Source organism: Glycine soja, chromosome 19 (assembly GCF_004193775.1).
Source record: "Glycine soja cultivar W05 chromosome 19, ASM419377v2, whole genome shotgun sequence".
NCBI classification, from domain to species: domain Eukaryota; kingdom Viridiplantae; phylum Streptophyta; class Magnoliopsida; order Fabales; family Fabaceae; genus Glycine; species Glycine soja.
Window position 1 is genome coordinate 43,486,185 of NC_041020.1, and position 20,488 is coordinate 43,506,672.

At 32.3% G+C, this 20,488-nt stretch overlaps 2 protein-coding genes across 2 annotated transcripts; one reads left to right on the plus strand and one right to left on the minus strand.

The window, feature by feature from the left end:
• Positions 1 to 1,859: 1,859 nt before the first annotated feature.
• Positions 1,860 to 2,938, minus strand: LOC114399640. Its single transcript, XM_028361848.1, has one exon. It carries the CDS (start codon positions 2,547 to 2,549, stop codon positions 2,100 to 2,102), a length of 450 nt encoding a protein of 149 aa, XP_028217649.1. The 5' UTR covers positions 2,550 to 2,938; the 3' UTR covers positions 1,860 to 2,099.
• Positions 2,939 to 11,846: 8,908 nt separating this feature from the next.
• On the plus strand, positions 11,847 to 18,425 carry LOC114400186 (calcium-transporting ATPase 4, endoplasmic reticulum-type-like). Its single transcript, XM_028362508.1, has 8 exons — positions 11,847 to 13,727; positions 13,961 to 14,033; positions 14,426 to 14,547; positions 15,251 to 15,532; positions 15,634 to 16,011; positions 16,281 to 16,390; positions 17,107 to 17,335; positions 17,476 to 18,425. The coding sequence occupies exons 1-8, from the start codon at positions 12,315 to 12,317 to the stop codon at positions 18,049 to 18,051; spliced, it is 3,183 nt and encodes a 1,060-aa protein (XP_028218309.1). The 5' UTR covers positions 11,847 to 12,314; the 3' UTR covers positions 18,052 to 18,425.
• Positions 18,426 to 20,488: the final 2,063 nt, after the last annotated feature.

A 20,488-nucleotide genomic window follows, 5' to 3' on the forward strand; every position in this document is an offset into this window, starting at 1 on the left:
CATCCATACACTAAAATAACAATAATAATAATGTAAAAAAAAAAGGAAATACATTCAGCGCTTCGCCAACTGCATTGGCGGATCATGCATCAGCATCGTTCTCGTCATTTACAATGGCGGAACAGTTATGTTATCAGTTTTTCTGGCGGCATCCATACAGGAACAAATCCCTCTTTTAAAAGTTTAAAAACAGACTTCATTGATAAATAGTTTTTAAAACTAACCCCTACATTAAATTTGTCATTTTGGTGATCATAAGAGTTAAAAGGAGTAAAAATAGAATACACTTGACATTTGACATAAAAAGTTTGATTGGCCCATTTTTTGAATTTAAAAATATTTTTTTATTCATGCAATATATTTATTTTTAATTTAATTTTTATAAAACTATTTTTTATGATAATTATTATAGTTTATAATTTTAGTCCTTTGTTATTTTGTTTTATTCCTTGTATATATTTTTTTCATTTCTATCCTTATAATATGTGAATAAAATGGATAAAATATTATTGGAATTTAAAAATTATATATAAATTACAAGAACTAAAATAAAATGATAAAGATCAAAATGTACAAAAAGCACTATGACCATTTTAAAAAGATAATTTTACAAATAACAAAAAAGACAGTATATTATAGAGACAAAAACATATTTAAACATTGTTTTAAAATCTAAACTAGTCTTTAAATTAAAAAAAATTCTAATGATGTATAAATTCAATTAAAAATATGTTTAAGATACAATTCTTAAGAGTAGAGATATTTAATAAACAAAAATAGTTGTTTTATTTAAATTTCAAAACATAAGTGAATAACTAAATTAATTTTAATACATGAATGATAAAAATATTACAGTTAAACAACCGAAGCCTTCACTAATTAATGCCACATAGAAGAGGTCGTCGATTAGCGCACATCTAGCAATGTTAATGAAGAGGGAGATAGAACAGGGTGGTAAAGTGAAGAAGGAGAAAATTAAATTAAAATGTCAATAAAAAATCCTACACAAGATTTGCTATGCTTGAAGAGACAAAACTGTCATGAACGCCACTAGGCGCGTGGGAGGCAACGAAGATTTCTAACCTGTCTTGTTCTTGATTTCATTTAGAATATAATGATTTGTGCTGCTAGTCTACACCATGAAAAAGAAATACACAGACAATAGATGAAGTAGTAATAATCTAGTTAATATAATGTCACAAGGAAATAAATAAATTACAATAATTTATTCTGAGTTATTACCTATAATTTTTTGCTTTTTTAATGCTTATGGCAACTCTTTTATAAGAGTACATTGTGTAATATATTTTAAATAATTAAGAGGAATTAGTATAACAATATACAGGGAGTGTTAGTATAATTGTTTTTAACAATGCATAAAGATTAGTGTAGAGATAAAAAAGAAAAAAAATATCTATAAAAAAATCGATAAAATTTCATGAGAGATTAATGTAATTTACTATAAAAGAAATAAAAAAATAAAAAGAGAGAAGTGTTTGAATGGTATTTATGCTAATAAGTCATGTGATTTGTTTGCAGTTTTTTTCCAAACCCAAAGTGCCTTCTAGGCTTCAGGTTGCCAAATCCTAAACCACTTGAACTCATATTTACTTTGAAAATCCAGGATCAACTAGCTAGGATAAAAAATCATGTTTTCTCATGTACTCCCTCCACAGGGTATATATGTAAGGAGATTCAAAGATTGAACAGAGATAAAAAAACTAAAAGCTATGATTCTCATGTTAGCTTATATAAATCAAAAACCTACATTTTCCCTCCTATATATAAACCCACAAACTATAAGTTGACTTCTACAACCTACTCCTGAAATAATGCAAAGGCAGCACGTTACACTCACATGCATATAATTGCTAGCACAAATCCACTTAAACCTTTTCTCTGTTCACAAAATTTTTACATCTAGCGTGCGAGAATTAACATCCTCCGCAGGAGAAATTACATTCACATTTCACACACCCTTATACAAAAGTGAATAAAAGAAACCAAAGTGATATACTCTTCTCTCTGGATCATAAATAGGAAGGAAATATATATAATAAACAAAACAAATTAAAAAAGTTCAAACCTTTGATTAAAAATCAATATTTTTCGTCGACAACATCTACACTAGCGGAACAGGACAAGACCCTTCGGAGAATCCTAGACAAAGCAGAACACGAGACCTCCTTAGCCTTACTCCAAACCAAGCACTTGGTTTTCTTAGCCTCATCAGGCTTTGTCTCGCTCCCATGTTTTTTCTTCTTCTTCATCTTTGCCCTACCAAAACACTTGTGGGTTTTCTCGAGCTCGTTCTCTTCTTCCCTAGAAAACGTGTAGCTTCTGAGGTACATTTGCCTGCAGGAGATGCTGTCCACCACCCTAGGGTGACCGTACAATATATGAGAACCCTTCTCTCTGTTGCAACTTCTTGACCTCACAAACTCAGCATCCGATTCCGGCCACTTGTAGAGGTTCACGTAGGAAGCCCTCACGGGAACACGTGGGTCACGTGCGTCGTTGATGCAGTTCGATATGCAAATTGAGCTCATCTTTTTTCCCCTCAGTTTCTGAGGTGATACTGGGATAGTGCGAGTTTGCGTAGAGCAAGGGTTATAAATTGAGAAAATTTTAAAAAAAGAAAAAAGAAAAGAGAAAGGAAGCAAAAACTTAGATTGCAAGAAAAGGGTGTGGGAAAGGAAAGAAGGAATAATTGAATGGATTTATAGTGGGCATTATTTGTGAAGTAATCATGTGTGATGATTTGCAATGACTGCGTTATTTTTATTTTCATTTTCTTTGTTAATTAGTTGTGTGTATGAGAGTTTGTGATGTCGAAGGGTAGTATTAGAGGCAATGTGCTGCAAATAAAGTGTGTTTTGATGCATCTAGACGGTGCCAAAACAGAGGCCAAGTGGGGGGAATCATGTTGTCTTTTTTTTTATTTTCTCTATTGATGGTGAAACTCGATTGCTGTTTTTGTTATTATTAAAACCGGTAGCCTTTTCTGCACGGAAATGCTGAGAGAAAAATAAAATAGTAAATGTTAGGTACACGACGAACATTTGGATTACAGGTTCGACACAGAAAGCAGAAAGACCCGAACTGTATAATCTATAAATTTTGCTTTAAAATTTATTAACAACGAAGAAGGACGAATTTTGATACTTCAGTGGAATAATATAGAACCAAACAATTTAGGGCATCTTGAGTTCTTAATTGGGTTCTTAATTTATTTTTGTGAACTTTCAATGTCACCTTAGATTTGACAATTTCAACCAAAACCCAGTCTAATGTTAAAGTTGTTAACAGGTTAACACAATTTTTAACTTATTTTTGTCGGTTCTACCATTTTTTATTGTCTATTTCAATTACCGAACATTTGATCGGAGATAAGTTTTTGGTAAGTTAGAAAATTTAATTTCATGTAATTTAAATAATAAAATATACGAGGGGAAATATTTTTCGGAAATGTTTTTTTATCAGATTCTTATGAAAACTAACTTTCCTATAGTGAGGTGAAAATCTTATTTTTTTTAGTTTAATTTTTTTTATTATAGTAAAATCATCATGTTATTTTTTATTAAATTATTTAACTCTTTGTTTTCTAGAAAATTATCTGAAAAAATTTAATGGTTGTTATTCATAAAAAAAAATGATTTTTAGGATTCAAAATTCTCCCCTACTCAAAGCTTCCTTAATTCGTTTGTATGATTTGTATTTATTTCAACTAATTTCTTTTTACATTCTTTCTAACTCCTATCTTTGTTCTTTATTTGCTAGCTTATATCTTATATATTGTTTTGTTTTTTTGCCATCGTTGCCATAGATATGTTGTCGATTAGTCAACACTCCCTCCCTCAATCGTTGCATGCTCTGGTTATGTGAGTCTTTCGGGATTTATTTTCTAGTTTTGAGGATTTTACAAGTATTGATTTCTATTTAATTGTGGTTTTGTAGATTTTTTGGGTTTGATTTTTTTTGAATTTGGATTTGAGCACGACTCAACCAGCTCATAGGAAAGAATTGTCTCTCACCCGTCAAGATGAGATTTGAGTTTTTCCTTTAAACCCATCATATTATCTTGAAAAATATTTTGATACACATCTAATATGTTATCCAATAGAGAAAAAGTAAAAAGAAAATATGTATATAAGTATGAAAAAGTTTAAGATAGGATACAAAGAAAAAAATTAAAGATGTTGATGAGATATTTAAAATAAATGATGAATTTATATATCATTATTATATAATTTTAGAGTTTGAGTTTAAAAAATTAAAAATTATCTTTCACTTATATGCATTTTAAAATCTTAAAATCATCTATAATCAATGTAATACTTTTGAAAAAAAATTAATAATTATGGATTGCATCTTCATGTCTCTTCTATTCCAAGTTGTTAAATGTTAATTTCATGCTCTCTCTCCTCCACTCATCACTTTATTCATTAAGGACTTGTTGCTTATTTAGGCATCAATACTCACACGTGGAAACAAATTAAGCCAGCAAACTCCAGTCCTATTTTAGAAAGATTATCGCTTAACATTTAAGAACCAATATAAACAACTACGTTAAAGATCCTCTTAGAAATAAAATAAAATAGTTATTATATTGTTTGTATATTTTTTATAGACTTAAATATAATGAAACAAAAAAGGTCATTCTAGCTATCTCATACCTCAACTTAATGACAAAATACTTTTCAATAATTTATATTGTGAAACAATATTAGTTTTGATTGTTATTTTCTTATGAAAATAATATTTCGTTTTCAATTTATTTTTATAAGATAGACGAAATTAAATAAAATCGTCTTACTCAAATGAAAGCAAAGCGCAATATTTTAGTTTTCTTTTGAGAGGACGCAACATATAGCAGAAAACTATGAAATATTAAAAAATTAAGAAAACATTTTATATATATATATATATATATATATATATATATATATATAATCAAATTATATCGATACACTGTTCATAACTATTATACTATTATATAACTTTCAACCGAATGATGTTTTTATTAAAATTTTTTGTTGGATTAAAAGTTCATTTTACATAAATTTTATATATAAAATTTTATATTAATCTAAAATAATTTATTACCTCATTTATATAGATTAAAATTGAAGTAACATAAATATTTTAAAATATATTAAAATGTAGATAATTTGATTATCTTTTTAGTATTATTTAATTTTGATAAAATTTGATATAAACAATCTTAATAACATGTAAATATAATTCAACGATTTGATCAATAAAATTATATTATATCAAATTATTAAAATAATATAATAATTATCAAAATTACTCCCCTATAATTTTATCATCTCTAATTAAAATGTTTAAGTATAGATGTTTGCTTGGTCTGTTGTATTCACAAGAACCAAAAATTGAATCTCATCGTCTTTTAAGCTCGTAAATGTATTGAAGAAGCTTGATGGGAAGTCAGCACTCACAAACTCACCTATTATTATTGGAAAACAATACAACTATTCTTTTATCATAAAAACAAAATAATTAATGTTAAATAAAAGGAATTATTTCTGTCCATTAGCGTCATATAATGAAACAAATTATGGTTGCATAATGCTTTAAAATTACCCTTTTGAATCTAAGCCACAGAATTATAGTACAATGCAGGCACATTTTTTTAATATATTTTTTATTATTAAATAAATTTTGTGTGAGTCAAACTAAAACATATGGGCCTGCTCCTCTCTTCTTCTATTTTAAATTAGATCTACGTATGTTCATCCAATAAATAAAGGGCGTGTCAAAAAAGATTTAAGTATGTATTTCCCCTAATGTGTCACCGACTATTTTATTCGAAACATCATTCCTTCTTTGATAATAATGGAAATTGGAGGGCAACACCATTTCATAATATTACCACTCCTTAGACAATAATTAAAAAGAAGAGGAAAATCATAAGACCACCTTTTTTTTTTTTACGGAAAGCAACCTGAATGTGAACATTAGAAGAGGCAAAATAACAATATTAATTCATATGCAAGCAGCTAGACAAAATAATAGTAGCAAAACTTAGAAAGGAGGAAACAATTAATACCGATCAAGTGGCTTACCTATACATAATAATTATCACAATCAAACACGTAAATCGACTGATTTAACCAAAGATCTTAAATAATTCTTAGACATATAATTGTGTTAAATATTAAAAAAAATATTCTTACCATATGATTTGATTTGAATAAGATTATTTCCGGTAAAAGATAATATGATGTGGACACAAAAAAAAGTAAGTTGAGCAAAATCAGCAAGAAAATAAAAAATAAAAACTGTTATCCCCAGAGTCATGTGCGGATAGATATAGCCATTACTGGTCACCCCGCAACCTAGGGCGTCATCTGTTTGGACTTTGGACTATTTCCAAGTCGTGTGGTATAACAACCATAAAACCAATCAAATGATCCAAATAAGTGGTGGTACACGATTATAGTCTCCCATAATAGATTGTCACCTATTGAGACTCGTTCAGTAGTTTAGTTCCAACTTCCAAGTGTTCAATACGGTGTCTTCAAGGCAATTTGCCTTTTCCTCCTTCATAATGGGCTTTTGCGGCCACTATTATGAGTTCTTTGTACTTCTTTCGTTTCAGGATAGGGAAAGAAGTGTCACCACATGTTTGGATCAGTATTTTGAAGTAATTGATTCGCGTATGGACAAAAACTACGATAACTAATGTATTTTTTCTTATTAATATTTGACATGAAAGTATCTGTCAATTTGATTTCATAATGTTTGTCTAAACACGCTGTACATGTGATCCTGCATGACATAAGATACCACAATTAATCTGGCCAGTCGTGTGACTTCTTACATAAGGAGGAAGTTAGAAAATAAATTGTTTTATCCATATTCTATACTCAATGACCTATGCTTACACAGGGTCCCCGGAAAGCTGTTCTCTTTATTAATAGTGTGTTTGTAACATAGAAATTGAGATAGAAAGAGGAAAATTGAGATTATTTGTTTTAGCATGTTTGAACATAACAAATTATTTGTCAACAATGAATTTTTCCTATTAATCATATTTTTTCAATTCACAAAATTTAAATATGGAGTATTACTCATCAAAATTCAATATCACTTAAACTAACAATTTAATAATATATTTTAAATATTTTGATTCAGTTTTAATGACTCCTAAAAACAAGCATCCTTGTTGTACAAAATTATTATGGCGACCGCCAGCGCATACAAACCAAATAGGCACTTGCACGTTAAAATGCAAGACAACTTCAAAGCAATAAATTGTCAAATTTTAACATCAAGAGAAAATGTTGGGTGCATGTTGATATTTCTGTGATTTCATCAATATGAAAAAATGCAATAGAGTTACGGATCTGCTAATTAACTTTCAAACTGAAAATAAAATAGAACCGTATCAACGAGTTGCTAACTAATAAGAATTATACCTCCGTCAAAAAACTAATCAGAATTATACAAACTCTGGCACTTGCACGTTAAAATCCAAGACAATTTCTAACCAAAAGCTTTATATACAGTAAATTGTTGCACCTAAAGAAAACATAGTGCAATTGAAGAGTCGTCCTTGGTCGGATAATGATCGTCCTGTTTGAACAGTCAAATTCAAGAAGAAAACCATAATGTACATCACACTTGCCCCCAAAGTCTTATGCTTTCTTATTCGTCCTTTTCCACGACTACAACTTTTCAGTTGATTTTTCAAGAGAAATAAATTTCGCAAGGCAACAACTTTAACTTTTGACATTTCAATTCTGTGACTAAATATGACTTTAAAGTGCACCAAAAAAATTATGACTTTAAAGTTTGCGCAAATTACCCTCGTTCTTCTTGAGTTTAATGTTTATTACAATCAATCTCACTTCTTATTTTAACCATACACAAATTTTCCTAATTGTTTCATACTATCACATTGATTACCCATACCATTGTAACGCTGTTTGATTCATTAATAGAATTAGACACATGATTGACATGTGATAGTTGTATGTTTTTTCCTTCCAATATTACCCTCGCCCCTTCCTTCATCAATTCCAACACATAATAGAGAGAACAAAAGTCATGCAATTTGCAAAATCTAAACACAGAACCTTCAAACAACAAAAACAAAAATCCAATAAATAGAAAACAAAATAACAAAAATCAATAAAACACATTTTCATCACGTGAGTGAGGACAAAACATGCTACAAAGTCTTGTGTTGGTTTGTGAGATCAACCATTAATCTTAAAAGCAAGCAAAGATGATTTTCAAGGTCTTGAAAAAGGTTACCTATAGAAGATTCTAATAGGTGGAGGATTCCAATCAATAAGAATGTTGAGTGAAGTGTCACCGCGTGAAGTGCTATAATGTGAGCTACTGAGAAGTCAAAAAATCAGGAATGTTACATAGAAGCCGGTGACGGGAGGCCTCTCATGCCTGTTCTTATTGGCGACAAGTTTGTGAGGAATAGGTTGGAGCCTTTGGCTGGGCGGGATTTCCAGATGGAGTTTCGAAGGGGGTGGTGCATCTGGTGGTGAAGGAGTGAAATTAGGAATTTAGATTGGGATAAGGATTGTGAAGAATGAAAAGGATTGTTTTTTACATTTCACCTAAAGTTAATACTTTTCCTTAATGGTGTTAGCTTAAAGGGTGCAAAAGTAATGCATTTTAATGGAAGATATGAATGTAATAAGTTCTAAATGCATGAGACAAGTACCATTTGCTCTTAAAGTTTAAATCCTCATTCACTTTATTATTATTTATTTTAATTTTTTTTTATCTAACTACTTCCTTTTTTTTTGTCACACACATTTATCGTGAAGCTCGTGCTTATGTTAACAAGCTGAGTTCCTTTGGTGTACAAAATACTTGTTTTACTTGGTGAAATAAACTACTTTTTCTTTTTCTTAGGAATTTCTTAGGTACATGGAAGGACTCTCTTGTTATAGATTCTCACAGTTGTATTCTTTGGGCATGATTTGATTTTTCCAAGTGTTTTGCTATCCTCTTTTAATTAATATATTTTAGGTTGAGTGAAGAATAATTGAAATTGAGGTGCCAACATAGTTTGCATGGAAGAACTCATACCTTTTTTTTGCTTAAAAAATCCTTTTAAATTCAATAAAACAGTTAAAGGTAATCATTGTTTTTTTTAACAAGTATGTTACTACTTATATAAGATATTTATTGACTTTCACAAATATTTATTGAAAATCTTGACCAATTATTACCAGTTATTTTTTTCAAACACATTTTTTCTATTCATAATATTTAAAATTAAAACCTAACTTAAGATATTCGACCCAGTTTTTTTTACTAACAATAACAATATGTTGCCATATTTTTTTCATGGAAACAATATGTTGGCATATAATCATTGTTAATTGTATACTTTCTGTATTTGAACCAAGAAAGGATCAATTGTTTGGATACATTTATTTATTTTATATTCTCTATGGCTGTCATGGAAGCATATGCCTAGAATTTGGAATCCGGGTCAAACCATGTACTCAACTGCCTTGACAGTGACATTTGGTTGGGCCCGCATCGCTTCGTGACACCACTAAAACTAAAAGGAATATAGAAACCCAAAGCGTAGTAGCTAGTAGCACTCCAAGAAAAGAAGTTACGTGACTTATCCACCAAATGAAAATTACTTACATATAAAAAATTGCAATTTTAGTTTTTTATAATTTTTAATCTGGAATTTTCATTTTCTTATTTTTATTTCTAACAATTTTGGTTCCCTAATTTATTCCATTTCTTAATTTTACATATATTTTTTTTCTTTTATCATGGTTTAATTAAATCTTAAACCTAATGAATTTAAATATATGGTCTCATTTTGGTGTTTCATTTTGTGTTCATTAATCATATTTTCACATGTCATTAAAATTCACACGTGTATTTTATATTAATTTCTTAAATTGCCTCTAAGAATAACCCTAAGGTAGTAACCTGTTTGTGATTTTGTTCTTGAGTTTTTAACTCAATTTTAAAATAATTTTATATTTAATTTTAAAATCAAGAAAAATAATTTGTGATTTTGATTTTTTAGTTAAAAAAATACATTCTCATTATCATCACTATTTTATCACCAATATTATCATCATTATCATCATTATTATTATCACGGTCATTATTATTATTGTGCCTTCAACTCATCTTAATTGTCACTATTATTATCACTAGTATTATAATATTTATTATTATTATTGTCATGGTATATTATTTTTTAATATATTTATTTTTGTTGCAACTTTTTATTATTTTTATGTGTCAATTTTTTTAATTGAATTTATTTAAATTTTATTTGAGGTAAAATATAATACAACAAAATAAAATAATACAAGATATTAGAGTAAAAGAAAGTATGATAAGATAAGAATAAGATAAATTATAATTCTATCTAATATTTAATGTACATCAAATAAAATTATCATCATGTTGTCATTTTCTATATTTGACATGGATTAAATAATGATTTGATAAGATATCAAACAAATTCAAACGACGAAAATAGTATTTTATATTGAAAATATTATTTTAAAATTGATGAAAGAATAATCTTGACTCAAATTGAAAAGTTAAAAATACTAAAATAAATATTAAGTTAAAAATACTAAAATAAATATTCTAAAAGATAAAAAATTAAATTTTAAAAATTATAATAAAATAAAAAGATAAGAAAAAATATTTTAAAATAAATGATTTTATAAAAAATTCGAATCGTATACGAGCAAAATTAACTAATTTTAACTCATCTCAATAATATCTCTACCTAATAATGAACATAAAAAGTTCAGTCAATTAAATTTAAAAATATTTTTGTTTACCCTTTTTCTATCATGTTGTAGAAAAAACTCAAAAAGTAATGGTATAAACAGAATACGTGGTTTTTTACCCAACCCATTCTTTTGATCAATAAATTCTACCAATCCTGTACCACTGCAATTTTGACTTGGTGGGCCATTCATTGATTTGTGTGGCAATGAACATTCCACGAAAGCCACCATCAAAACTGCGCCCTAGGATTCTGAATTATTTTCATTACTAAATAAATCAAAGCAAACGGCTTTTCGACACTTCGACCTACGTTTAAATCTTTGTTTGATAATTTGGATCTAAATTCGATCCTAAATAAATAAAATTTATAGATTACTATATTGTTATCAAAGTTTGATTATGGTATAATTACTTGAGAAATCAGCTTCTTAACAATTAACTAATTTAAATGACACTACGCCACTTAAATCTAAACGAACCTAACACCGGAACAAATTATATCGGTACGAATTTCAAAGGAAATTTAATAATCCATAAATTCACTTTTGAGAAAGAAAGTGTATAAATATTCTTACAAATTTAATTTTATTCTAAACATTTGTTTGTAACTGAAAAATAAACATACACTTGATAATTGGTAATTACCCTTTCACAAATTTGGTGTATGAGAAATGAGAAAAATACATATGAGGGGTCAAAAAGGATTTATTTATTGCTAAAAAAGGTGAAAAGGATTTATTGACGAAGGTTTCAGAACAACCCACAGCTTTAGGGGTGTAGATCAAAGCAGTAGATTATTTTGTGATAACAACCACAAAACCCAACTGCTGAGTGGACAGCATACGTGGCAACAGAAAACAACACTCGGCCAATCACAGATCGCCAACTCATCGTGGAACTTTTCAATTTCCAATCTTCCGTCAATATGACGCGATCTTATAGATTTGCGTATATTTTAAATCTATGGTAAAATCCCGCAGGATCGTACCACGAAATTTCGTGGACATACCCTAATTAACATTAGGCATAAGCCACGCACTAAACTAGAGTGAGAAGAAGTGGGGCCACAAATTCCATTCCATGAATACTAGTACCCCTAGCTTAGCTTACTGGGCAAGCACATTCTACGATGCGTGAGGCGTTCCAATAGTTTAAAACCTTTCCCTTTCTCACATTTTCTTTTTTTTCTCACTTTCAGTTCTCACGAGAAACCAAACCAACGCCCCTTCCGCTCATACTAGAGCGCCCCCAACAAACCCCGAGTTTTCTCCACACACACAGTCTCACCCAACAACCCACGCGCCCTTTTCGTTTTTCTTTTTCACGATCTCGCAGTCGCTTCTCCCTTTTCCTTTTCATTAAACGCCGTCGTTTGCTTCCCCCGCGTAGTAGTTAGGGTTTCTGATTACATCAATTTACTGGGTCGCTGCATCGAAAGTTCGATAGATTCTATTCTACCGATTTTTGACGGGAGAAACAATTCTTTTTAATCGAGAAATTGATTTCTCCGTGTTTGTTTTCAGCGGATCTGAATGGGGAAGGGAGGCCAAGATTATGGGAAACGAGAGAACACGAGTTCTGATGCTTCGGACCGTGAAATCTTCAAGGCGTGGGCGAAGGACGTCCGGGAGTGCGAGGAGCAATTCAAGGTTAATGTGAAGGTTGGTTTGAATCACGATGAGGTCGAGAATCGGCGCAAGATCTATGGATTGAACGAGTTGGAGAAGCACGAGGGGCAATCGATATGGAGTTTGATTCTGGAGCAGTTCAACGACACGCTCGTTCGGATTCTCCTCGCCGCTGCCATCATTTCCTTCGTGCTCGCTTGGTACGACGGCGACGAGGGCGGCGAGATGGAGATAACGGCGTTCGTGGAGCCTCTGGTGATTTTCCTGATACTAATCGTGAACGCAATTGTTGGCGTGTGGCAGGAGAGCAATGCGGAGAAGGCGCTTGATGCGCTGAAAGAGATTCAATCTGAGCACGCGGTCGTGATTCGAGAGGGCGCGAAAATTTCTAATTTGCCGGCGAAGGAACTTGTTCCCGGCGACATCGTTGAGCTTAAGGTTGGGGATAAGGTGCCTGCGGATATGCGTGTTGTGGAATTGATCAGTTCCACTTTGCGATCGGAGCAGGGTTCTTTGACTGGAGAGAGTGAAGCTGTGAATAAGACTAACAAGCGTGTGGATGAGGATGCTGATATTCAGGGGAAGAGGTGTATGGTTTTCGCGGGGACCACTGTTGTTAACGGGAATTGCATTTGCTTGGTCACTCAGACCGGCATGGACACCGAAATTGGGAAGGTGCATATGCAGATACACGTTGCCTCACAGAGCGAGGAGGATACCCCGTTGAAGAAGAAGCTCAATGAGTTTGGGGAGAAGCTAACCATGATAATTGGACTGATATGTATTTTGGTTTGGCTCATCAATGTTAAGTACTTCCTCTCTTGGGAGTATGTGGATGGATGGCCCAGGAACTTCAAGTTTTCCTTCGAGAAGTGTACCTATTACTTTGAGATTGCTGTGGCACTGGCTGTGGCCGCTATTCCGGAAGGTTTGCCTGCGGTCATCACGACTTGCCTGGCTCTTGGTACTCGAAAGATGGCCCAGAAGAATGCCCTGGTCCGGAAGTTGCCGAGCGTGGAGACTCTGGGTTGTACCACTGTTATTTGTTCGGATAAAACTGGAACATTGACTACTAACCAAATGGCTGTGGCAAAATTAGTTGCAATTGGCCATAATGTGGACACACTAAGGGCTTTCAAGGTGGAAGGAACTACATACAATCCAGCCGATGGCCAAATAGAGAACTGGCCAACTAGTGGATTGGATGCTAATCTTCAAATGATAGCAAAAATAGCTGCGGTCTGTAATGATGCTGGAGTCGCACAGTCAGAGCATAAGTTTGTCGCTCATGGAATGCCTACTGAAGCAGCCTTGAAGGCAAGGCCCCCTTTTTATTTTATTTGGCATATTTCTCATTTACTGTTTGCAATTTAATTTTACCTCTGCATGAAGCATCTTTTTGAATGGTTACTTTTAGTGCTAGCTTAGCACTATGAAATTAGCTATGCTTTTCTTGTTCTGGGTTATTTCATGCTAATTCATCTGTTGTGTGAGCACATTGACTTAAGACGGTGTTTGACAGTTTTTTGTACTCTTTCTTTGGACTCCAGGTTTTGGTAGAGAAGATGGGCCTTCCTGAAGGATCCAAGGTTGCACAGTCAGCAAGCACACGTACCTTGCTGCGTAAGTTGATTTTGTTTATGTGTGACAGAATAATTTGTGGTGATATGCCAAGGCAATAGTTTGACGACTCATCTGACTATACATACCTGAGCCACTTTCAAAAGGACTTTTATTTTTTTATTTTTTTTTGTTTTTATAATGGGAAAGTAAGATTGATATTCTTCATTTAAAGACTTAGTGATATTTGTAAGCATTTCTTAGATCAACATGCTACTTCATTTTATGTACTCAAATCTTTTTTCTTAAAAAAATGTTTGTTTGAACTAATGGATTAAAAACATGGCAGAAAGACCACATATCCAACAAGTGTGGCTGCATTGTAATATGAGTTAGTATTGTAAACTTATTCAATAAATGTAATTAAATTTCTTTACCTTCAAATTTCTATTTAGGTTGCTGTGAATGGTGGAGTGAGCATGACCAACGACTTGCTACTCTTGAGTTTGACCGTGATAGGAAGTCAATGGGTGTTATTGTGGACTCTGGTTTAGGCAAAAGGTCGCTTCTAGTTAAGGTATTATCTTTGTCTGTCACCTTTTGTCCTACTTGGACAGTTCATTTAGATTCTTTTTCAGTTTTTCATACTTCTGTAATCACATAGATAATTAATATTATCTGAGTGGCATTACTGGTTAATTTGGAAGCTTATAGGATTTTTTTTCACGTGGTTTCGTCATTATTTAATATTTATTTGAGTAAGGTCTTTTTATTCTTCCCCTGAAATAAGGTTCTGAGACTAAAGCTCAATTATTCACGGTGTCACCATTTACTAATAGATTGAAAGAATAAATAAAATTATAGTGTATTTACTAATAGATTGAAAGAATAAATAAAATTATAGTGTTTAAGTGAATAAGTAATATCTCAACTTCTGAAAATGCAAACCTGTTTTAGAAGTCTAGTCTAAAGAACAGTAACTACACTTGTTTTGGCAAAACTGGTCTAATAGTATTACTACCAGTTCTGTACAACAGAGAGCTGTTGATTGGACCAATGATGTTTTCCAAATTAAATTCCATGACAAGGGTGTTTATATATATGACCTGATCATTCTTCTCATTTTGTCTCATCATATTTGTAGGAGTTAGGACAGTGTCTGTTGCTCAATCCATACATGAGCCTAGGCTATGCATCCTTTTGTTTTTTCTAATTCTGGTTTCCTTTTTCTCACCACTGGGAAATATTTTTAACTGGCATTTGTACCTAATATTTGATAGGGTGCTGTGGAAAATGTGTTGGACAGAAGCTCTAAAATTCAGTTGCGTGATGGTTCTATAGTGAACCTAGATGATAATGCAAGGAACCTTGTATTGCAAGCTCTCCATGAAATGTCGACTAGCGCATTGCGCTGTTTGGGATTTGCATACAAGGATGAACTCCCCAAATTTGAAAACTACAGTGGTAATGAAGATCATCCAGCTCACCAGCTTTTGCTTAATCCTTCCAACTATTCATCAATTGAAAGTGAACTTATTTTTGTTGGCTTGGTTGGATTGAGGGTAAGTTTTGAACTTTATATTTTATAATTCATGATTTCTCACTTTCATCATATCTGTTTAATGTGGTAACTTTGTGAAATTGAATATTGAATTGTTCTTAGGATCCTCCTAGGGAGGAAGTATACCAAGCAATTGAAGACTGCAGAGAAGCTGGAATTCGTGTTATGGTTATTACTGGAGACAACAAGAACACCGCTGAAGCTATATGCCGTGAAATAGGTGTATTTTCTCCAGATGAAGACATTAGTTCTAAAAGTTTAACTGGTAGAGATTTTATGGAACTGCGTGATAAAAAGACCTATCTGAGACAGCCTGGTGGGCTTTTGTTTTCAAGGGCTGAACCTAGGCACAAGCAAGAAATTGTGAGGCTGCTGAAAGAGGAAGGGGAAGTGGTAGCCATGACTGGGGATGGTGTTAATGATGCTCCTGCCTTGAAGCTTGCAGACATTGGTATTGCAATGGGCATTGCAGGGACAGAGGTATTTTGTTTTCACTGTAATCATATTGTGGTTTCTGGTACAACTAACAAGTGGTGAACATTAGTGATTGATTTGGGCTTTCTAATTGGAAGATGGTAATCTTTAAAGTGCTTGCGGTTTGAGTTTGATGTGTTTTAACACAAATCTGAAGTGTTGGATGTTGTCTTGGTGACTGATTATTGTAATTAGTTAGATTAAAGGACACTAATTAATATTGTTATTTTGTTTTTGGCAACTCATCTCTTTTATCTTATGCTATTCCAATGTAGGTGGCAAAGGAAGCTTCAGATATGGTGTTGGCAGATGATAATTTTAGTTCAATTGTTGCTGCTGTTGGTGAGGGTAGATCTATCTACAATAATATGAAGGCCTTTATCAGGTGATTCTTATTGTCGTTAAATAACTTATCCACAATTCCACATAAGTCACTATTGCAAATAAAGGATAATTTGCTATATCACTTTCTCTCTCAATCTTTGCTTAGTTTATGGCTAAAAACAAGGGGGAAATGCCTATAATAATAATGAACTATATACATGCTGGCTGTAGTTATCTATCAGTGCACAATATGGCCTTGAGTTTTTTCCCTATGAATATCAAGTAAACAAAATTAAAAAAAAATAAGGAACATAGAACTGTGGATTCTACATGACATTCCATCTCTCAAAATTGTTTGAAACATGGAAGGCAGTAGTTTTTGACTGTTGTTTGATTTGATCTAGATTTTGTAGCAGTGTTGATTTATTTTCATATTCATAACTGAGATGTTACGATGGGTTTGGTTGATTTGCTAGATTTCTTTTTAACAATCCTAAAGTGCATAGTTCAGAATTTGCTGTCTAAAACCTTTGATGTTTAGAACCTTTAAAAGAGGTTTAAACTTCTTTTTAACTATGCTAAAATGCATATTTCAGAATTTTCTCTAATGTAAAGCACTCAAAATCTCGAGTGGCATTGCATGGCTTCCTTTGTAATTGATATCTAGTACTCTAGTTATCTACTTTTGTTAGTTACCTATATGTGCTGGTATTTTAAGAACCTTCCCAAATGATAAAATTTATTATCATTTAAGTTGTAACTGAAATTAATTTGCAGGTATATGATCTCTTCCAATATTGGCGAGGTTGCTTCTATATTTTTAACAGCTGCATTAGGTATTCCTGAAGGATTGATACCTGTCCAGCTTCTGTGGGTCAATCTTGTCACTGATGGACCCCCTGCAACAGCTTTGGGATTTAATCCTCCAGATAAGGATATAATGAAAAAGCCTCCTCGTCACAGTGATGACTCATTAATTAATTTGTGGATTTTATTCCGCTATCTGGTAAGTTGCCCTTTTTTGTTTTTAATTTCCTTTCGGTTGCACACTCATACCTTTTGTTGGGCTCCTATTATGTTTCAAATGTTGATAATTTTATGTGGATTACTTACCTCTAATCTTCTCCCTGATGTTATACTTCTCAGGTTATTGGGATTTATGTTGGATTAGCTACAGTTGGTATCTTCATCATATGGTATACACATGGTTCCTTCTTTGGTATTGACCTTAGTGGGGATGGACATAGTCTTGTGACTTACACCCAACTTGCCAACTGGGGTCAATGCTCCTCATGGCAGAACTTCACTGCTTCTCCATTCACTGCTGGTGCTAAAACTATCACGTTTGATAACCCCTGTGATTACTTTTCAACTGGTAAAGTGAAAGCTATGACACTGTCACTTTCTGTGTTGGTAGCCATTGAAATGTTCAACTCTCTCAATGCCCTATCTGAAGATGGAAGCCTTTTGACAATGCCCCCTTGGGTCAACCCTTGGCTTCTTTTGGCAATGTCAGTATCATTTGGTCTGCACTTTTTGATCTTGTACGTGCCATTCTTAGCCCAAGTATTTGGTATCGTGCCTCTGAGCTTCAACGAGTGGCTTTTGGTTTTGGTTGTTGCACTTCCGGTCATTCTAATTGACGAGATTCTGAAATTTGTGGGGAGGTGTACAAGTTCTCGAGCATCAAGTGCAAGAAAATCAAAGCAAAAATCAGAGTAGACGGTTTACTGTAGTCATTAGAAAAGTTGCTCAATCCTTCAGCGACATGAACGATATTATATTAGAGACTGAAGAGGTGGCATCAACGCCAATTAATCTTAAGTTAGTGCTATTTTAGGCCTTTCTGTAGTCTTCCATCCCATTTTATAATTAGGGATGGCCGGGCTTGCATTGGGTGCACTATATGTTGCTTTTTTTTAATCTCTTATTATCCTTTTGCCCCTGTTCTTTGAACAATTTTAAGATTTTCACAAAAAAAAGGGAAAAACCTTCAAATTTGTCTTCCTGAAAACCAACCAGCTTCTATATTCTTGTTTGTGTTTGCTCAGACACAGAAGGTGGGAATTTTATTAATCCTAATTGAAATTTCATTCTTTTTGTTCTTGTCATAGTGGTTATGCAACTTAAGGAAAACGTTGTTTGTGGGAAAATTAGGAGTAAATAGTTAGAGAGTACTGGCAATTTGTCCTTGCGTTATACTTTGATGATAGGACCCCTCACGCACAAATGGGAGGGGGAATGATATCCAATGACCAATGTCTCTGCGGTGTCTGCCTGCAGCTGCAAGGATACTCCCTGAATGTACTAGCACTGTTTATTCCCAATGGGTATAAGAATAAAATTTTCACGGTAAAAATTTAAAATGGGACTTAACCTTTGATTTTCGGTTCTTGTTTTTATAGTACATAAAGTCCCCACCTAGAATCTGTTAAAAGAATTCTGGGGTCATTGAGATAGGCAACTAATAATATTAAAAGTGTCCAACGATAAGGGTGACATATGGGTAGTTCGATCAATCGTGACCCTCGTGCTGCATGCTAACGTTTTCTACTAATGGATTCTTTATGATATTTCTTATAATAGAATCCCCGTTCAGATTGGCTCATTTTGGAACTAGCTGGATTAAGAATTGGAAAACGCTAAAATACAATTATCTTGTATGTCAGCTAATCAAGAGGTTATCTGTTTCGATCCGACATCAGATATTTTAATATTAATCAGTTCAATTGTAAGTACTCATCTGTTTTTTCAACGCCACGTGATCTTTTTTTTTATCTTCGCCTTATTATATATGCAGTGTAAAGTTATTCTAAATAGTCATGGGAATTTAATTGATTAATCAGAGGGTGTGTGAATATGTATCGTAAATCTCTTGGATATTCTCCTTAATTTTTACGAATAAAAAATTTATTCTAAATATAAGAAAAAATTTAAACATGTATAAGAACAAATGTCAAATTATAAAAAGTATTCATAATTGTTTCACTTAAAACCTTCAAATTATATTTAAAAATATAAACAGAATATTTTGTAACTTTTGCAACGAAGAAAGTTTCAGTTGAATGTCTATTGATAAAAATATTTTATAGTTTAACAGTAACAATATTAACGTACCCATAATTACATATCTGAAAATGTTCTTTGAAAGTGATTTTGACCAATACTATATATTATTTTTTGATACTGATTTTCCATACCATATTAATTAGGGGAAAAGGCACTCAGTGCTTTTTAAATTTTTGAAAAAAAAAATATTGGATAGTTTCTAGGATGTGATGGGGTGTGGGTTGATTGAAAAGAATAGTTATAGGAATAAAAAAAGAAATTTGAAAATATTATTTTAGGAATAATATGAAAAAATAAATATGTACACCAAAATAATAAGTATATTTCCTTTATTAGTAATATAGATTATTAATAGATCGATGGAAAATAATATTAATTATTAATAGTGCTACCAAAACAAAATTTTGACTGGACAAATTAAAAAATTAAAAGAAACAAATAAAGCTCTTTCCACAAGTGTTTTTCTCTACCCAAGTAGATAGTAGATACAGCGCTTTCACTCTAATACGTTAGATATAACATCCACACCTAAACTATGATATACATTAGGAATGTGTGTTGCTTTAAAATATTGAGAAAAAAATCTGAAAATTATCATCCAACAAGGGCCAGCCACGTATCAACTTCGTGGGGCTATTAGCACCGTGGGCTATTGGTTTCGTATAGAATCGAATGCGTGCCTAAGGAGAATATGGATTAGGATGTGTTTGGTGACCTTTTTTTTAGCTGAGTCCGAAACTTACGTTTAACAAATAATAAACCAAATTTAAGCAATCCACTGCACGCAGTTTATGTTTGAGAACTTGACTACGATATTACAATTTGCTGTAACCAACATATCAAACGATCTTTTTAAGAATATATATGTAAATGATTGGTCATCTCCCTCTTGGAGTTGGATCTTATTAACTTTTTGGTTGAGACTTTGATCACCCCACTACGTTTCCCAAAATAAAACTAAAATGCAAAAACCCTAGTATCCAATTAGTGATTTTCTTAACAAGAACAAGAAAAAGTAGTTTTGGATGCATTGTGGATTTTTTACCCGACGATAACACATTATCAAGCTCCTTCTGGTGGGGCTACTACT